At 44.4% G+C, this 17874-nt stretch overlaps 1 protein-coding gene and 1 long non-coding RNA gene across 3 annotated transcripts in view; one reads left to right on the top strand and one right to left on the bottom strand.

Moving 5' to 3' along the window:
• Positions 1–1187: 1187 nt before the first annotated feature.
• EAF1 (ELL associated factor 1) overlaps positions 1188–17874 on the bottom strand; it is a 19599-nt gene continuing 2912 nt past the window's right edge. Inside the window, exons 3-6 of one of the 2 annotated variants that reach the window (XM_053221489.1) lie at positions 16439–16575; positions 14096–14286; positions 12204–12437; positions 1188–1394 (exon numbers count right to left, since the gene is read on the bottom strand). In XM_053221489.1, the coding sequence (XP_053077464.1) occupies positions 1354–1394; positions 12204–12437; positions 14096–14286; positions 16439–16575 (603 nt within the window). In that variant the 3' untranslated portion in view covers positions 1188–1353. Of the gene's footprint in view, positions 1395–6285; positions 9666–12203; positions 12438–14095; positions 14287–16438; positions 16576–17874 lie in introns of those variants that run through there. The other variant, XM_015068480.3, reaches the window with a different exon arrangement.
• LOC128315306 (uncharacterized) lies at positions 2412–5581 on the top strand. The gene is made up of 2 exons (XR_008297992.1): positions 2412–4718; positions 5352–5581. It is a non-coding gene; the product is annotated as an uncharacterized LOC128315306 (long non-coding RNA).

The following is a 17874-nucleotide window of genomic DNA, read 5'->3' as shown; positions in this document are numbered from 1 at the left end:
CTCTTGCCTTAGAGGGTACCAATCTGGCCCTCCTCTGGCCATGACCCTCCCCACAGGGCAGGGAGTCTGTGAGGCCAAGGCGACATGCCTACTGGACACCCCTCTCCCAGACGGTGTTCCAGGTACCCAGGAGACCACAGTTCTCACCCAAGCGGTCCTGAGCCTGAGGCCTCTTCCCCAAGTCTGCCTGCCTGAGTATGACCTGCATACGCCTGTAAGCACGAGGGGTGACCAGGGACAAGCTGTGTTTAGGGGTTGCAGATGGGGCTCGGATAGGCGGGCTGGAGTTGCCACAGAGATACACACGAGGCCCCTCTCGGTGCGGGCTGGGCCTTGCTCTCCTCGTGCTGCCACAGAACTTTGAGGAATCTAAATAGTCCATATTCAAACCCAGCCTCCTAGGTCTTTATGAAGGTGTGACTGACAGGTAAGCAGAGAGAGCATATTTAAGAACACTCTGTTAGTTTGATTATAATGTAAATACGTAGACATTTGGTGTGTGAGCCTCCACCTATGCTCTTGTAACCAGATCCCACAATATTAGAGGGGTCTGTCTCCAAGTATTGCAAGGGGGGTTCTGAAAGGCCCTGAAAATAAAAGGGTTCAAAGCCACGTGTTTATATATATGTATATAATAATAGTAGTTCTCCCCCTGTGGAATTGTGAAATGGAGAAATGAAAGATGAAGGAAGACGGGCTGTCCCCAGCCCTGCCCTGAAATGCTAACTGTGGTGGAGGGAGCAGGTTCCCCAGGAACAGGGGCACCTGTAATAAGCAGGCCAGGCGGCCACAGGATAGGTAGCTAGATGTTTCCAGAGAGCACTTGCTGGTCCTGTAGGGAACTGAGGGGCCACAGTGTGGAGGGAAGGACGATGAACCCGGAGTCCTGGCACCTGGGCTCAGGCTGGGTTTGTCGCGTCTCACAGCCTCCATTTCCTTACCCGGAAGAAACTGTAACAAGGGCTAAATTGTCTTTTGGCTTTAACAGCTTGTGGGTGGGGACGCTATCCTCCAGTGGTGACAGGGCCTGCCTAGGAGTGGTGATGGATTCCTTCAGCTGCTCCTGAGGCTGTCACATGGAGTGGCTGAAAATATCATAGGGTCTTCAGAGGTGCAGTTGGGTCGCTAAAAAAGGCTATGCCAGCTTAGATGCTTTTGTTGGTAGGTGGCAGAAAATCCAACTTAAATATCATATAAACCACAGGGTGAAATATATTGGCCAATATAAGGTAAAAACTCCAGAGGTAGGGTGGAGATCAGGCATGGTTCAATCAAGGCTCCCACTCCATTTCTCTGCTTGAGCTGTCCTCTCTGCTATTTGCATCTCTCCTGTTAGTTTGATCTTTGGGGTGGTCACAAGCTGACTGTTACAGTTTCAGGCTTACATCTGCACCCTACGATATCCAGAGGAAGAGAGAACATCTATTCCAGTGGCCCCCAAGACATTTTTTTCCAGAAGCCACCCCAAAATCTTACCTTGAGCCTCATTGCCTGTTTGGGGTCACATGCCCATTCCTGAACCAATTCATATCATCAGGAGAATGCCACCTGCTAACTGGATTACAGCTGGGTTCCTGAACCCACAGGGGCAAAAGCTACAAGAACACTCGTAGCCCACTCCCTGGCGACTCTCCAGAAGTAGATGAGCTGTGTAAGGAAAGGGTGGCTACTGGATGATATAGTGGGGAGCAGAAATGGGGTGAATGGGTGCTGGGTACACAGTGTCCGTCACAGTGGCCGTCTCTGGTTTTACTTTTCCTTTTGGCAGGAATAGGTGCTGAGCCACTTGAGGCAAACATTTGGGAAGATTCCTCACACCTAAAAAGCTCTTGGCTGATTCTGATAGGTCCACTCGAGAGAGGCTGCCTCTCCCAGGGAGGCATAGGTAGTGAAAGAGGTGGTGTAGTTTGCTTTTGGGAAAAAAAGGAAGAGGACTGGATTCACGTATCTGGGTTCGAAGCCTGGCTGTCACCAGTGCACTGTTTAATCATCTTGCATAATTTACTTTTCTGTTTTTGTCATCTTTATACTGGGAATAATAGTACCTTATTTTCAGGGTTGTGTTGAATTTTAGTGATTATATGGTTAAAATTTCTGACACCTAGAAACTCTTCAGGGAGGGCTGGGTTTTATCTGTGTCATGATTATTTGGTGACTCACACCAAATCGGTCACCTCTTTGGGACCTGGGGTCTCTTTCTTCCCCCTTTGAGGCTGGTTGCATGAGTCCACTTTTGACGGCAGTTTGGACCACAGCCTTTACTACAAATCAGTGAAAAAGAGCAGTGGTTCTCACACTTTGCAGCACATTGGCCCATTTGATGAATATCACCAGGGATGAACCAACAAAACTCATGTAGACCAACAAAATTAGGTTTGCTGACTTGCAGAGGGAGACCGAACACCAGAGAACAATGGGGCATTTCACCAAACCAAGAAAGACCAGATTATGATAGGATCTGGGGGCAGAGGTGGAGTATAGGTAGAATGTAAAAGCAGCATTGTGGGGACAGGCTCAAAGCAGAGCAGGCAGTGTATAACGGGGGTCAAGATGAAGCCTGGACTAGGAAGTGGACCCAGGTCCTGATTCCTTGGAAAACTACAAAGTTAGTTGGGAAAAAAAGCATGGAATGTTATGCCTGAAAACCCCTATCAGAATTTCTGTATCTACGGTAGAAACTGAAACTGCTTCTCTGTGTCAAAGTGACTCACGTGGCTCAGGTCTTCCAGGCAAGAGTGGAAAGTTTCAATCTTACTGATAGGATTGCACGCTGCAAAATTTTGTCACAAAAGTTCACCGTGATTTTTGTTCAGGTTGCAGGAGTAAAAAGCAAGGCTGGGGCCGTCACTGAAAGGCGAGCAGTAGTCCCTCAAAAGAGTGATCATGATACGGCAGATCTGGCAGGAAGATTGCTTCCCGTTAACTTTGCAGCTGGCTTTATCAGTGTCTGCTGTGGCACTCTGATGAATGCCAGAAACAGGGCCGACTTTTCCTCTCTCAGTCTGGACTGGTTTTTAACCCTTTCACCAGTAACGGAGGCCCAAGCTCCGTTCAACTGATCCCCAAAGATCCAGGTCAGCCCACAGGCTCCTAACAACCAAGGAAGCACAGGGATGGGGTTTGGCCCCAGAAGTCTTTATCCGCCTGCAAAGCCAGCTGAATGACAAATTTGTGAGCAAAGTAAGGTCTTTAGAGGAAACTTGGTAACTAGTACTTAGAAAGCAGTGCTTGGAAAGATGGTAGGACAAATTTTCTGAGCATCATGGGACATACTGGTCATCCATCACTCTAATATGGGCATAGAGGACACATGGGTCGAATTGCTTACGAATCTCCAAACCTCATAATTAGGGCGACTTCTGCTCCAATGACTGCCTTACTTCAGTTATCTCCCCCAATCCCTCCTCTATAGTGAACCAATTTCAGTGAAACTCAGATCTTGCATTTGGTAACAATGAGCTCACAGATCAAGTATCTTGGCAATTCATCAGGGAGATTGTTACACTTCAGCAGCTCCCAGTTGCCACCCATGGGCCCAGAGGCTCCAGGAGTGTGGGTTCCTCTCCAGCATCTTCATTTGTAACCATTCTGAGAGGTTGCAAATCACACAAAAGTAAGGGTTAAGGAATGTCCCCACCCCTACCCCGGGGGCAATAGAGGAAGTGAACTCACATTCCCTTTATCAGAGGGGCTTCCTCTCTGGGGGGGGGGGCTCACCTGAGTTCTTTTCAGCCCAGTTAGAGTCAGACAAGTTTACAAGAAACAACCTCGCTAAAGGAAGAAATAAGCTATTTCCTCTGCCGTCTATCCCCCCCCCCCTTGTCCTACCACCTTTATAGAAGGGAAACGGGGCCCATGTAATCATGAAAATCTGCCAAGATGCTATTATCTCAAGAGAATTGAATATGTCATTATTTTGGTTTCTGTAATTTCTTCAAGGACAGTGAGGAATTATCTTGCCATCTTTCCACGCCCTTAATACCTCTTGTAGATGTTGGTTTTTGACGTTCCAGTTCATAGAGTACCATACCCCACTGCATGCACCACTCCAGGTTACCCTCAGTCTAACACCTGGGATGGGAAGTTGAAAGCAGTCATACCATAGTCATCACTTGAGGGTCACCAAGGGAGTCTGTTTCCTTGGGGCAGAGGTTCTAAAGCTTTAGGGTTTATCAGGATGTCCTGAAGGGTTTGTCACACAGATTACTGGGGCCCACTTTGGAACTTCTGATTCAACAGATCTTGGGGGGGGGGGAAGCTTGATTATGTTTCTAACAAGGTCCCAGGGGATGCTGATGGTACTGGACCAGGGACCACATTTTAGGAGCCACTACTCTGGAGAAACATCTCATCTGAGAACAATGGCCGTAGACCAAATACACTGGGGGGGGGGGGGGGGGGCGGGGAAGGGAGGGGGGGAAAAGGACTTTGAGTAGGTGGCTTTTTACATGCTCTTCCATTAAGGATGTAGGGTCTGTGTCCCTCTTGAATCCAGGTGGGCTTTTGATTGTTGGAGCAATAGAATACTGTGGATGTGATGCTGTGTGACTTTCCAGGCTAGGTCATAAACAACCAAGCAGCTCTTGGGATGCTCATTCTAGGAGAAAGCAGCCATCACGTAAGAAGACCAACTACCTTGAGACTGCTGTGTTAGAGAGTCTCTGGCTGACAGTCCTAATGAGCCTGCTTCCAGCCATCCCCACCACGGTGCCAGACACGTGAGTGAAGCCAGTTTGAATTCTCTAGTCCTGCCCATCTGCCAACTGAGTCCCACTGAGTGACCTCAGTTGAAGCCAAAAGAATTGCCCAGCCAAGCTCTGTCCTAAATCCTAACCAACAGATTCCATGAGATAAAATGGTTGTTGTTTTAGCCACTAAGTTTTAGGGTAATTTGTTACTTAGCAATAGGCAATGAATGGTGCTCTAGGTTGGAAAGGTTGGAAAGGAAGCACGCTACTCTGAATAGGGCAGAGTGCCAAGTCCAGAGGAGCCTTTGCTTGGTTTGGGTGCCCTCTGCAGGAACCATGGACAGAAACTGGCCTTAACCCCTACGTGGACTCTTATTTAACTGGCCAGGAGAAAAGCCAAGTTGAGGAAGGACTTAGTGATTATATGGTCCAGTGTTGTCAACCATGGTAGGGACATGGCGTACGTGGAGGAAGTAGATTGATTGCAGTGATCGCCCGAATTCTCACACTTCTCTGTACTTACACCTTGCAACTCCTCCCATCACCTGGCAGAATGCACTGTATTTGCCCACCCCTTGATTCTGAACTTGACCCTGTGACTTGCTTTGGCCAATGACACGTTAGCAATTGTGACAGAGGCAGTTGTTTCCTCTCTCACTCTAGCATCTCTGCCTTTGCCATGACAATGTGCTGGGCTAGGTTGCTAGAGGGTAAGGCACAAGGAGCCTGCCTGAACTGCCCCAGCCGTGCTGGCCAAGTCCTCCTAGATCAGCTGAGTCTGCAAACTGCCAGGCATATGGAGTCCAGTCAAGACCAGACTGTCCAGCCACACCCAGTCTTAATCGCCAATCCAGAGCTGTAAGCAAAATAAATGCTTATTTTAAGCCACTGAATTCTGGGATGCTTTGTTACGTGTCATTGTGTGGCAACAGTTAACTGAGGACCACACTCCTTTGAGTGAGGAATGGACACCACCACTTCCCCATTGAGATTCCTGGTTCAAATCTAACTCCTATTTCCACCTGAGGAAATGTGAGCCAGTTACAGAATGAGCAGCAGAGGATTCCTAGGCTAGTTCTCTTAGTGCATAATTGTATTCAATCCAAATTTATTGAGCACCCATTAGGTGAGAGACACCAGAGAATTAAGAAGGAATATGGTCACTGCCCACCTAGAAGTTTGCAAGACTGCTGTGGGCATTGCTGTGTGTGGAATGGAAGCAGGAGGCAGGATCACTTCCAGCCAGTGAGTGGGGGGGGGGGGGGGGGGGGGCGGGCGTGGCATTCCAGGTGGAAGCAATTTGGTGTGCTAAAAGAATTAGGATATGTCTCGAGATTCAGTTTAACCCCCGCATGGTTCTTAGAGTCAAAGCCAAGTCTGCCTTTCCAGACCGGGTAATGGCCTCAGATGCCATGTGGCTCACATCCTTCCAGTTTTGAACTTCACACCTTTTGAAGCTGAGGTGTTCATCCTAATGAGCATAAACACCAAATTAAAAAGGAATTCATTTAGAGAAGCAGGCATAAGCATAAAGGATTAATAGAACCTTACATTTTTCATTGATTCCTAGTAAAAAAATAAAACCCACCAAGACATATACTGCTGACCTTCATTTTTTACTTAAATATAGTGATCTTTAAGAGAATAAACCAAAAAAAACTTTACACAGCAAGTATTTTACATAAATGCAAACATTTTACATAAATGTAAACATGCGCATCTACTTCATAATTACGCAAAATAAACTTTTAGGCACAAGATTTCAAAAATCATTAAAGAATAAGACAACCCAAGACAGATACAACATAAGCAACAAAAACACACATTTCATAACGCTTCAATTGGTCTTGTCTTCCAACCTACTGGTTAAGGCCTGAGTTTCAGAAATCCTACCTTCCTTGCCAAATGGAAACATCCAATTTGGCTGTACCTAAGAGAACATACTATTATCTTTCAAAATAATGTTAATAAATACATCACTCACTCTCTCTCTCTCACTCACACACATACCACACACACACACCATACTTACACCTTACTTAACCAGCCTCTCAATTAGGATAGCAAGGATTTTGGAATTTTCAAGTTTTCCCACCACTGAAGCACATACATATTAATACCACACACAGAAAAAAAAATGATTCTGCTATAGAAATAAAATAATGAGTGGCATCATCACAGATCTCGTTTGTTTATATTGTTTCCCCAATTCATGTCTTTACTGCGGCTTGCCATGGCTCCCTGGGCACCCTGAATTTAAGTCTTTATATCTTGCCTAATGACTTACGATATGGCAGAAGTTGTATAGGACAGAGAAAAGGCAATTTTAACAATTCAGTTAGAGACTTCCAAAACCATGAAAATCACAAATAGTTTTCAGCTGTCTCCAAATGCTTGGAATGTTTGCCCCACGTCTGCCCCCTGTACTCCACTGGTTGGTTTTCTCTGCCTCCTCCCCACCAGGCTATAAGCATCTGAATGTCTATTCTCGTGGACACCCCAGGGAATAGAGATGAAAATGACGGTCCCTGCTTTTAAGGAGTTCACACCAACCAGAGCTCAAGCAAGAGGAAGGTCAGTACAGACAGCACTCCAGTGGGCAGAAAAGAACAGAGGGAGAGTCCGCGAAGATGGCACCTACACAGCGTCAGGACTGGGGCTTGGCGGGGGAGAGGGAGGGAGGGACTGAGAAGGCACAGAGGCACGAAGAGTAAGTCCAATGAGGCTGGCACGAGGTAACTCAGAAGTAGTAGTCTGTGGGGCCAGATTCTTGATTTCCAAAAAGACAAGATTCCTTATTCTGGTGGGTAAAGCTGGAGAGCAGGCGGTGGGGGTTGTGGGGAGGGAACCACCGAAGGCTTCGTGCAGAGAACAAACTGGAGCCAACTGGAGGCTAACCATGCAGGGCCAGGTAGGACGGGCGACAGAGAAAACGAGCCCAGAGAGCTCGACTCACCAAACCCAGTGCCACATGCAAGCATTTCCTATAGAAACAAACATCTTGACCCGACATGTGAAAAACCACAGTTCTATCTGTATAAATCAAGACTTTAGGAGGAAAAAAAAGAGAGTGAGGCTTAAATAGATTATTTTTAGTTCAAGTTCCTGGAACCTGCCCCAGCTTGAGCAAGTTAAAAGCAGTGAAACAATTCCCACATCCAGTAACAATTCAAGTCTCCCAATCATGACCTTTACCTTCCCTGAGCTGTCATTAGCAAGGAATTATAAGCAATTATCAATTCATTATGAAGAAGTTCCTACCTGCCATTAAATCCACCAAAACCTCACGATGGGCTGAGAACCCACCGCCGAGTACCAGTGTGTCCCCATTACCTACACGTGGGGGGGTGGTGGTGCGAGTGTGCCACGGGATGATGGCTCCCGACCCGCATCTCCAGCTCACTGGAGTCACTGCACATGAAACAGGGGACTCCATAAGGTGCAACTCTCACCAAGGCCCCCACCACGAATCATCTAATTCCTTTCCAGGTCCAGACTGCTTCCATCCACTTGCTGGGGAAGCAGAGGCCATCTTTGAGTGGAAGAACCCAAGGAAGGAAAATCATTTTCAAAATGTTCTTAACACCCATTGAACCAAAGCAAATGGAAATTTCTCAGGACATTCAAATTGTATCCATTCAAATTATAGAAACAGGCTACTCCATACCAATCACAGGATGATTTATCACACATTCACTCAATATGGAACATTTACTAGTGACCAGTTTCCTGTAACAACAGATTCATTTGGAAACTGCACACTGCAAAAGGCAATCTCGTGACTTTCTTCTAGTTTATCAAAAATACAAATCAGTCTGGGAGTCAGGCACAAACAGTGGTACAAAAGCATGAAGAGAAATACCTTATCTAAGAATGTGCTCGTTTCATATTGCAGAACCCCTATCTAGATTCTGGTTTTTGGAAGCCTGCTGCTGGTTCTTTTGCTCAGAAAGGTTCCTTCACTATACCTCTCTCCCACTCCTACCTCCCCTTACTAAAATTCACTGAACGGGAAACACTCAGTATGGACCTACGTGGAACTAAAAGCCCCAATTTAATTGAATCTCATGTGTCAGCACAGTGGCTGCTGGTTTAATCTGCTCAGCCAGCCTCGTGTATCTAGGGACTTTTTGGATCAGAATTTGAGCCAGAAGCACCCAACACTTCATCTTTGGGAATCCAATAAAATCTCTGACGTACAACTAGAAGTCCCATGAACAAGAGTCTCCAGTTCCAGTTAATGAGATTCAAGGGCGGGAGCAGCAGGAAAAGCTGGGGCGGGGGCAGGAGACGGGCCACGAACCAGCTGTGTGCTTCTCTTTCCTCACTTGTAAGTGAGGGGGCTGAACTCGCGGAGCTCCGGGGTCCTGCCCAGCAGCCGCTCTAGGACTCCCTCCTCAAATCTCTACACAGGCTCGTCAAGCTGGGTCAGACAAAACCTCCTCACCACTTTGTCTCAACAGTTTAAAGTGGTTGTAAAATACTTCTATGCTGCAGTCTGAGGTCTCCCTCTCTCCCCTACCCCTCAAAGACCAGGTTTCATTTCACTGGTGCAGACCACCTGGCCAAACTGGTGGCTGCTGAGGTTTAAAAGTGAATCACTGTCCTGGTTAAGATGATGGCCTTTGAGTAACCTAGACCAGGGCACATTTGTCTGTTTTTCATGAACAGTGTTAACCAAATAGCAATAGAATTCTGTTAGTTCTTCTATAGATCTACTTTGCAACATGAGATTGTTCAAAAATTACATGAGAAAATCACCCATCACCACTAAGTTAAAGACTTGAGTATCTGAGACCTCCAGAGCCTCGAACTCCTGCTACAGTCACTGATCCACAGCATGTCCCTCTCGGCAATGGGCTCCATGCGAGCGCAGCCCGGTCCGGCAGCAGATCTGTGCACCGAGACGCTGATTTCGAAAGATCTGGCTCTAGTCATCACTGTCACTGCCAGACTCACTCAACTGCAAGTCATTTCCTACAAAACAAAAACCACAGAATCACACCAAAAGTGCGCAATTTAAAAATGACTTCCCCACAATTCTTTGTTTCACCGCCTTGGTTATCGCACTATAGTAAAACAAGCCAATTCAACTTAATTAGGAAGGAAAACCGATTTGGCTCAGTGACAAAACTGACGCAGTCAACGTTTTTAAAGAAATGCTATTCTTGATATCTGCAAAGCACAGTGATGCTACGTACTAGGATAGAACAGGGGGAAGCAGGCCAGACAGCTTTTAAATGTGTTAATAGCAAAAAAGTATAAATAACCGATTCACCATCTAGAATCGTTCACATGAAGTTGCTAAAATAACACCGAGTTAGGCTTCCCGTCAAGGAAGCCGAATACTGTTTATACCAGTAACCTGCTAATCCAGCATTCCCTCCTGTTCAGTTACTTTAAACCTCAACTCTCAACTGAAGAGCTTCAATTACTTTAGCCTCAGATTTTTGTTTAGTGTGCAGAATTCAGGTGTTAGGAGTAAAGAATAGAAGTGCTCAGCGTTTTAATCCGATAGAGTAACAGGACCCAGTTGATAGCACTCAGATTATAGCAAAAGTGAACCGCTATACGACTGGATTGCTACTCCTAGACCAGCCCTTCTCAGTTTGTGTGGAGGACCCCGGGGTCCTTGAGACCCTTTCAGGAGGGTACTTCCTCTTCTAACTACACACCTGTGTGAGGCCAGATTTTCTTAATATACATCAACCTAGACAACTTATGGCAACAGACTGAACCCAGGTTTCCACTAAGCTAGATCGTAAAGAGATTTGCGAAATTTTAAAGCAATGTTACTCTCTTACTAAGTATTTTTTGATTGGAAAAATTTGTTTTTCATAAAAATGATACTTTTGTTAACATGTGACAGTTTATTATTGTTATTTTAAATGAATTACTGGATAATTTAAATATTTCAGTTTTAATTTCTAATGGTAATATTGAGTGGATATAAGCCACATACACAAAGCTCTTTGGGGTGCTCAATAATTGTTACAATTAAGAGGTCTGACACCCAAGAATGGAACAACTACCGTTCTAAACTTAAGGAAGGCAACAGGGGCCTGGCAAGAACTGGTAACTCCCAATCAGCTAAGTTGAGCACGATCTCTTAAAAAGTAAGATGATGTGCTTTAACAGATCAGTGGAACTGGAGCTGGAAATCTAGTTTTGAAATTGCTTATATAAAGTTAAGGTCTTGCCACTTGAAGAGCTGCAGATCAGGATGACTTGGTGCGCAATAAAGAGCTAAAAGGATTTTAAGATACTGGTAAGCAGATTAACACCCACTGTGCCTTTTTTTTTTTTTTTTTTTTTCTCTTTCTTTCTAGGAGGAAAGAATAATTTGGCATTGACTGGGCAAACTCGAGAACTGAGTCAAAGCCACAGTAGCTATCTGGCACTATTCCACTAGGAATACCAAATTCCCAATATGAAATTTACTACTCCTGGCCAACTGAGAATAGCACCAAAGCATCCCGACATCCAGAATGTAGGCCCAGAAAATGGGATAGCAGACAATATCCTCGACTGATATCCTAACAGTGTTCAACTCACTCAAGTAGCGTTTCTCCAGCAGGAGTGGTCTTGCCCCCCAGAGGATATCTGGCAATGTCTTGAGATATTTGGGGTTGACACAACTGGGGACAAGGGAAAGAGAAGGGCATCTACCGGGTAGAGGCCAGGAATGCTCTTAGTCATCCTGCAATGCACAGAACAGCCCCCATGACAAAGATTTATCTGCCCCACAATGTCTGTAGTGGTGAAGTTGAGAATTACCTTCGCCTGGTCCACTGTAGTAGGGTTAACTAGGTTAGCTTACCAACTATTGCCTCCAGACCTTCCAACCTCCTCAAAGGCAGTCATGCCAGATGAAAGCATTCATTAGGATACTGGAGAGAGAACGGCATAGGGAGCAAGCACTCTCCCCATCTCCAATACGAAGAAATCTGTTTTTGTTCTTGTTTTTCTCTCCTTTACTTTAGTATCAACTGCACAGAGAGCCACCCAGATATAGCAATGTCCTTCCTCTTCCTCTTGCCAAAGGCTAGTTGGTTCCCAAATATACCCTAATGGCTCAGGTTCCAAAGTCTATGGGCTGCAGGACACCACAGTCTGCACAACTGTGTTCTTGGGACTGTAAAAAGACCTAGAAGCAGGGGACACTATAGTGGAGGGCATCGCCCCTAAAGCCTGTAAAGCCTGGTAAATGCAAAAACAAAGAGCCGAGCTGTTCATGTTTCAGCATTTTCGAGAATTCACAAAAACTAATTTGTGCCAGTGGGTGAAAAAAAAAGAACAGATTTTCTAGTTTTGTGCTTCCCCAACACCCCCGCCCCTTTTATTTTTTTTAACTGTTTGGTAACTTACTTCTTTCTGCTCCAAATTTTGTCAGGATGCTTTCTTATGCCTTAAATATCTTCTGGTTTACAGACTCGGGTGTAAGATATATAGAAGCTGCATCTCTAGTCTGACATGCCACCCCTCTATGAGCCAGAAAAGGGAGAGCACACTTACTGAGGGTGTTCATGAGCTGGTTGCTTCCTTGTGGCCGGCTGGTTCCATTGGCAACGGCCGGCCTGCTGTTGTAGGGCTGCTGGTGTGCAGGCTGTGGAGGAGAAGCCGGACCGTTGTCCTCACCCTCGCTGCTGGAGCTGTCATCATCGCTTCCCGACGAGCTCTCAGAGTCTGAGGAACTGCTCCCACTGCTGCTGCTCATCTGCTCAATAATGTCAACTTCAGCCCTCAGCTCTGGAATAAAATGACACGACGGGGGTTAGCCAGCAACCACTCTCAAGGCCGCAAGCTGCCTTCTGTAAATAGTGAATTGGCAAAACCAACAGCAATGAGGAATGACTAAAATTCCTGCTTCTTATTCCTTAAAAACGTATAAACAAAACGACTAAGACCAAAATGAACAAAATAAAACTGTCTTCAGAGAGACAGCGGAAACATTAACTTCACCCCAAATAACAAAAAAGAAAACTGTTTCAGATAATGATGGTTCTGTGTAAGTTAAGCCTATTTGCCTTATCTACTTAAAAAAACAAAGACTGTGAATTATGGGATTAAACACCAAATAAGAGAAATATTATGCTAAAGGGCTGAAAAATATTTGACTAGGAATTGGAAGATCTGGGTGCTTGTTTTGGATCTGCCTCTAACCAGCAGTGAGACCGAGGTGGGAGTCAATGATTTTTTTCCAAGACACTTTGAAAAAATAAAAGGCCACAGCAGACAGCCTCTGAGGTCCTTTTCAGCTTTCCTGTCCCACAAAGGAACTGAGGCATGCAGGAGGAACCATGGTAACGGAAGGAAAATGGGGAAACAACATGCCTCCTCTGCCCTCTGTATAGATTTCACTGACAGCCATGCCTGCCAGGTATTACATTTTTTTATAGAAGTACAGCAGCGAACGAAAAACATGTTTACCTAACCCTTTCAATGTCGGTGAATACATTAAGGATACCTCATAGGACACATCAAGAAAGATGCCAGATTTTCCTGTCCAAACATACCATGTGATTTTAAACACGCATGGTTCCTTTAGGCGTAACTGTCAATCACTAACCACTCATAGTCCAATTCTTGTTCAACTAAAGTGAAAACTTTAACAAATAGCATTCCAATATCCCTGAGGAAAATCAAAATCAAGAACAAAAACAAAACAGGAGGCTTAATAAGCGTGCACCACGCAGAGAATGATTGTTTACTGAAAGCACTTCTATAAGGCAGAAGAGGCAAACTTCTCAAGTACAACTCTATCTTTCCCTGTTTACTACTGCTACAGATTTCATTGTGTTTCATAAAACTTTATAAATCTGAAATACGACAGCCTCATAACTTCCTGAGAGTCTGGACAACGAAAACCACCCCCTCCCTGTATGAGGAGAAAGCCAAAGTGAGAACCCGACCAGACCTCTAGGTCTTTCTAGGCCATGTCCATTTCCAGGTCCCATGGCACTCTCATGTTTACACCCTTTGTTAGTACAAACCAATGGTCCTGGTATTTTAAATATCCCTCTGACCTAGATACTAGACTAACACTGACACACCTGGTTTTTACCCCAACACCTTGGAATTCTCTTCTCCCAAAACCTTAAAGGCACGGCATATAGACTTTTGGATGACAGTCATGCTTGTTTAAATCCTGGGCCTCTGAACAGAAAGCTGCAAAGACAGCCACAACTCAAGTCACTTGCCTGGACCTCCCTTGTCAAACAGAGAAGTGGTAACAGTCCCACCTCCGTCACCTCTGGAATGGTGAACTCTGCAGATTATTTTTTCAATGGCAGAGAATGCCCATGCCACCAGTGCCCATGTGATGTCAACATGATAGCCTTGTGATCGCCACAAAAGCCTCAACACCCAACTCCCAGTGGCTATCAGTTCCAGAAAATGCTCCCTACCTCTTTTGATGTCATCCAGTTGAGGTTCAGGTGAAGGGTTATCTTTCAAAGGAGAAGTTTTGGGTCCAACTGGAGGTTTTGTCGGAGCTCTGAATGGCAGAGGTGGTGGAGGTGGTGGCGGCTGAGATGGCTGTGGGGGACGAGTGGGCTGCTGTTCCATTCGGGCTTGGATTTTACTGCTCCCCTCAGCTCTAAAATGAAAAACAGACATTAAATTGCAGGGCCAAAAACAGTGCTCCTCAAATCTGTTCAGGTAACCAAGTACCTAGAGGTCTCTGCACAATCGTGCTTCTCTACACACTACTTCAAAATACTGATGTTTGTCACTTTATCCCATGAACTACTCACTCAACAACTGCCTACTGCATTCCGGTACTGCACTACACACCAGAGATACAAAGATGAATAAAACAGCCCTCAAGAAGCTCACATTTTATAACAAGCAAATAAAACCGATATGCAGGACACAACGTGATCGTGAGAACCCATTTTACCAGCAGACAATAGGACTACTTGACTTGTATACGGTATAAAGTTATAGTCACAAGTATATGAGTTACTACATAAAACCAGCTCTTGAAATGCTGGCTAGTTTGCAAGTTTTCCCACGATCTGTTTACTGCCCGTTCATCTTGTCACACGCCAGTTCTTGCAGGCGGACAAGGAAAGCATCCCACCCCAACGGGAGAAAATTCTATTCACTAACAATTTCTTTTGTAAACGGATGAGCCCACTTTCGGCTTTTGAACTTTGGTGGGCACACAGATCGCCTGAGGATCTCATTAAAATGCAGATTCCAACTTAGCAGGTCCTGAAATTCTGCACTTTAAAAAGCATCCAAGTGATCAAATGCTGCTAGTCCATAGATGACAGCGAGTAGTGAGAGAAATGCCCACAAACATCATCTGTTGGGGAATTAACAGTGGTACCTGGTTCGGGGAGGTAATTAATACAAATCTATCCCCGGCAGGAGAGGAGCAGGGGGCTTGGACGTGCATGCCCAGGCTAAGGGCTCTGTTCTGATGCTGGACTCCGGTTCACAGGCTCATGAATCCGCAGTCTCTTCGTGTGTGTGTGTGGTTTTTTTGTTTGTTTGTTTTTACAGATAATGATAGTACCTTTCTAAATGTTATTTGTAAAGTTAGGTAGGATAATGCATGAAAGCATTTAGCATAGTATTCAGTAACCCCTCGATAAATGGTAGCTACTTTTTTTCTGGAATGAGTAAATGAAGAAGCATAAACAGAAAAATATCAGGCTATAACACTCTCTTTAAGAATTTAGGGCTGTATTGGGGCGCCTGGGTGGCTCAGCTGGTTGAGCGGCCGACTTCGGCTCAGGTCATGATCTCGCAGTCCGTGAGTTCGAGCTCCGCATCAGGCTCTGTGCTAACAGCTCGGAGCCTGGAGCCTGTTTTGGATTCTGTGTCTCCCTCTCTCTGACCCTCCCCCGTTCATGCTCTGTCTCTCTCTGTCTCAAAAATAAATAAACGTTAAAAAAAAAAAAATTAAAAAAAAAAAAGAATTTAGGACTGTATCACAATAATTGCTGTATCACAATGTAAAAAACAGAACCAGTGGGTTGCTTCTATTCATAGAATGAATTGTGACTTTAAAATTTAATTGGCTTTGTATTACAAATGTAAAGCCTGTTGAATTAAAGATTAAAGAGAACTCACTATTTACAAAAATAGGCAGAACTTGGGGCGCCTGGGTGGCTCAGTCGGTTAGGCGTCCGACTTTGGCTCAGATCATGATCTCAGTTTGTGGGCTCAAGCCCCGCATTGGGCTCTGTGCTAACAGCTCAGAGCCTGGAGCCTGCTTGGGATTCTGTGTCTCCCTCTCTCTCTCTGCCCCTTCCCTGCTCGTGCTCTGTCTTTCTCTGTCTCTCCCTCTCTCACAAAAATAAACATTCAAAAAAAATTTTTTTTAATTAAAAAAAATTTAAAAAATAGGCAAAACTTTATTTTAGTGTTATAAATACCTCAAATGCATCTTGCGAAAAATTAATGTTTTTAATCTAATTACAAGTCTACAAGTTTAAATCTTATCCTCTTAGGTGGTACTATTTGAACAATCATGAAATTAATAAAATAGATTTAATTATAAAATACGTCCCTTTCCCCTGTGGCTTCCACGTTTCAGGTCTTAAAAGCTTTTATTTCTTTTTATTGCATTTGAGGAAGTGGTATTTTACTGACTTATTGAGAAGACACAGGTAGAGTTGTTGATATTATCGACAGGACACTGAATACTCAGATGCTCATATCCCTCTAAAATAACTGAAGAGATAATGCAAAGATCTAGAAACCCTGTATCAATCTGTATCTGGTCATTCACATACCTTGTTTTCTTGACCTGAATGCTGCTACTGAGTTTTTCCAGCACATATTCACCAGTGTCATGATTAATAATAAGCACACAGTCTTTCTGATAAGGCCGTTTGTTCCCCTTGAACACAGTCATTGGTGGTGTGGATCCCTATATGCCACAAAAGTAGAAGATCAAACCAGACACACCAGTTATGAACATTAAAAACGAATTTACAAGTGGCTTCATGAGTACCAGAGCTACTCAAACAGAACTGAATGAACTGATTTCTATTTTAACTCCTCTGGCTTCCTAGGCAAAAAGAAAAGGGATATAATATACAGCAAGAATCTATAACTGTGCAACTACTTCTCAGTAATCAAGAAAAGTAATATAAATTTTCAAAATTACCGTACATTTTTCTAAAGATTCAAAACATGTTACAAATAATGGTGAGGTATGAACTAGTAAAAACAGATTAACCATTACTTGGTATTATACTGAGTAGAACTTTTCATTGCAAGAAGTAAAACTAATACGTGATTTCTGTATTTCCTTGTAATTTCAGAGTCCAGGGCTTCCCCTCATGCCAAGTAACCAACAGAGTATTCTCTAAGGGCAGCTCATTATTCTGCTTGGCTCAGAGTAAGTACATCATGCCACTCACCTGCCTAAGCCCTTTAACTGCTAACCTGTTGCTCTGAGACCCAAGAATAAAATCTCTAAACCAGATACCTGGCCCTTCTGCCTCACCCTGTACCCCTAGCCCTAGGCTCTGCAGGATCCAGAGTAGAAGGTGGCTGGCCTCTCTCAGATCCTCATGCTCTTTCTTGCAGGGCTTTAACAAGGCTTCTGCCTGCAACATCCTGCCTCTTCCTCTCTTTCAATTACTCAACCTTCAAATCTGCTCAAAGGTCACTTCCTTAGAGAAACCTTCCTGATTTTCTAAAATAAATGGCTGTGCTTTTTATATTTATTTAATTCCAGATCATAAGCTCCCCAAGGGCAAGAAAAGTGCTTGTTTTGTTCGAGATTGTATTCTCAGTGCTTAGTAACAGGCCAACACATAGTAGGCGCTCAATTAATATTTGACATATATAGGATTTGATTGTATAGAATAAAAAAAATTGGTTGGCTCCTTGACTCCTTATTCATAGGCTAAAAACTTAGAGTTGGAAGGGACCCTAGAGACCATTTATCTAACCCCTTCATTTTACATTTGGCAAACGAAGATCCAAAGGGAGATGATGTAATCTGCTAAAGGCAACATGCAATGAAATAGCAGTTGGAACTGGCAGACAAGTAATTTCTACTCAGCCTGAAGCTTCTTGTCCAGAGCCTTTTCATCCTATTACTGGTTACCAAGACCTTACTATGTTCCAGGACAGGGCTGTGACATCCAATGACACCTGTTCATTATGAGCATTTTGTCTGATCCTTCAGGCTGTGTGATTATAGTGCTACTTTGGA

The sequence above is a fragment of the Acinonyx jubatus genome, chromosome C2, assembly GCF_027475565.1.
Source record: "Acinonyx jubatus isolate Ajub_Pintada_27869175 chromosome C2, VMU_Ajub_asm_v1.0, whole genome shotgun sequence".
NCBI lineage: Eukaryota > Metazoa > Chordata > Mammalia > Carnivora > Felidae > Acinonyx > Acinonyx jubatus.
Note: the sequence above shows the minus strand (reverse complement) of the source record. Positions and strands in the feature narration are given on the sequence as shown.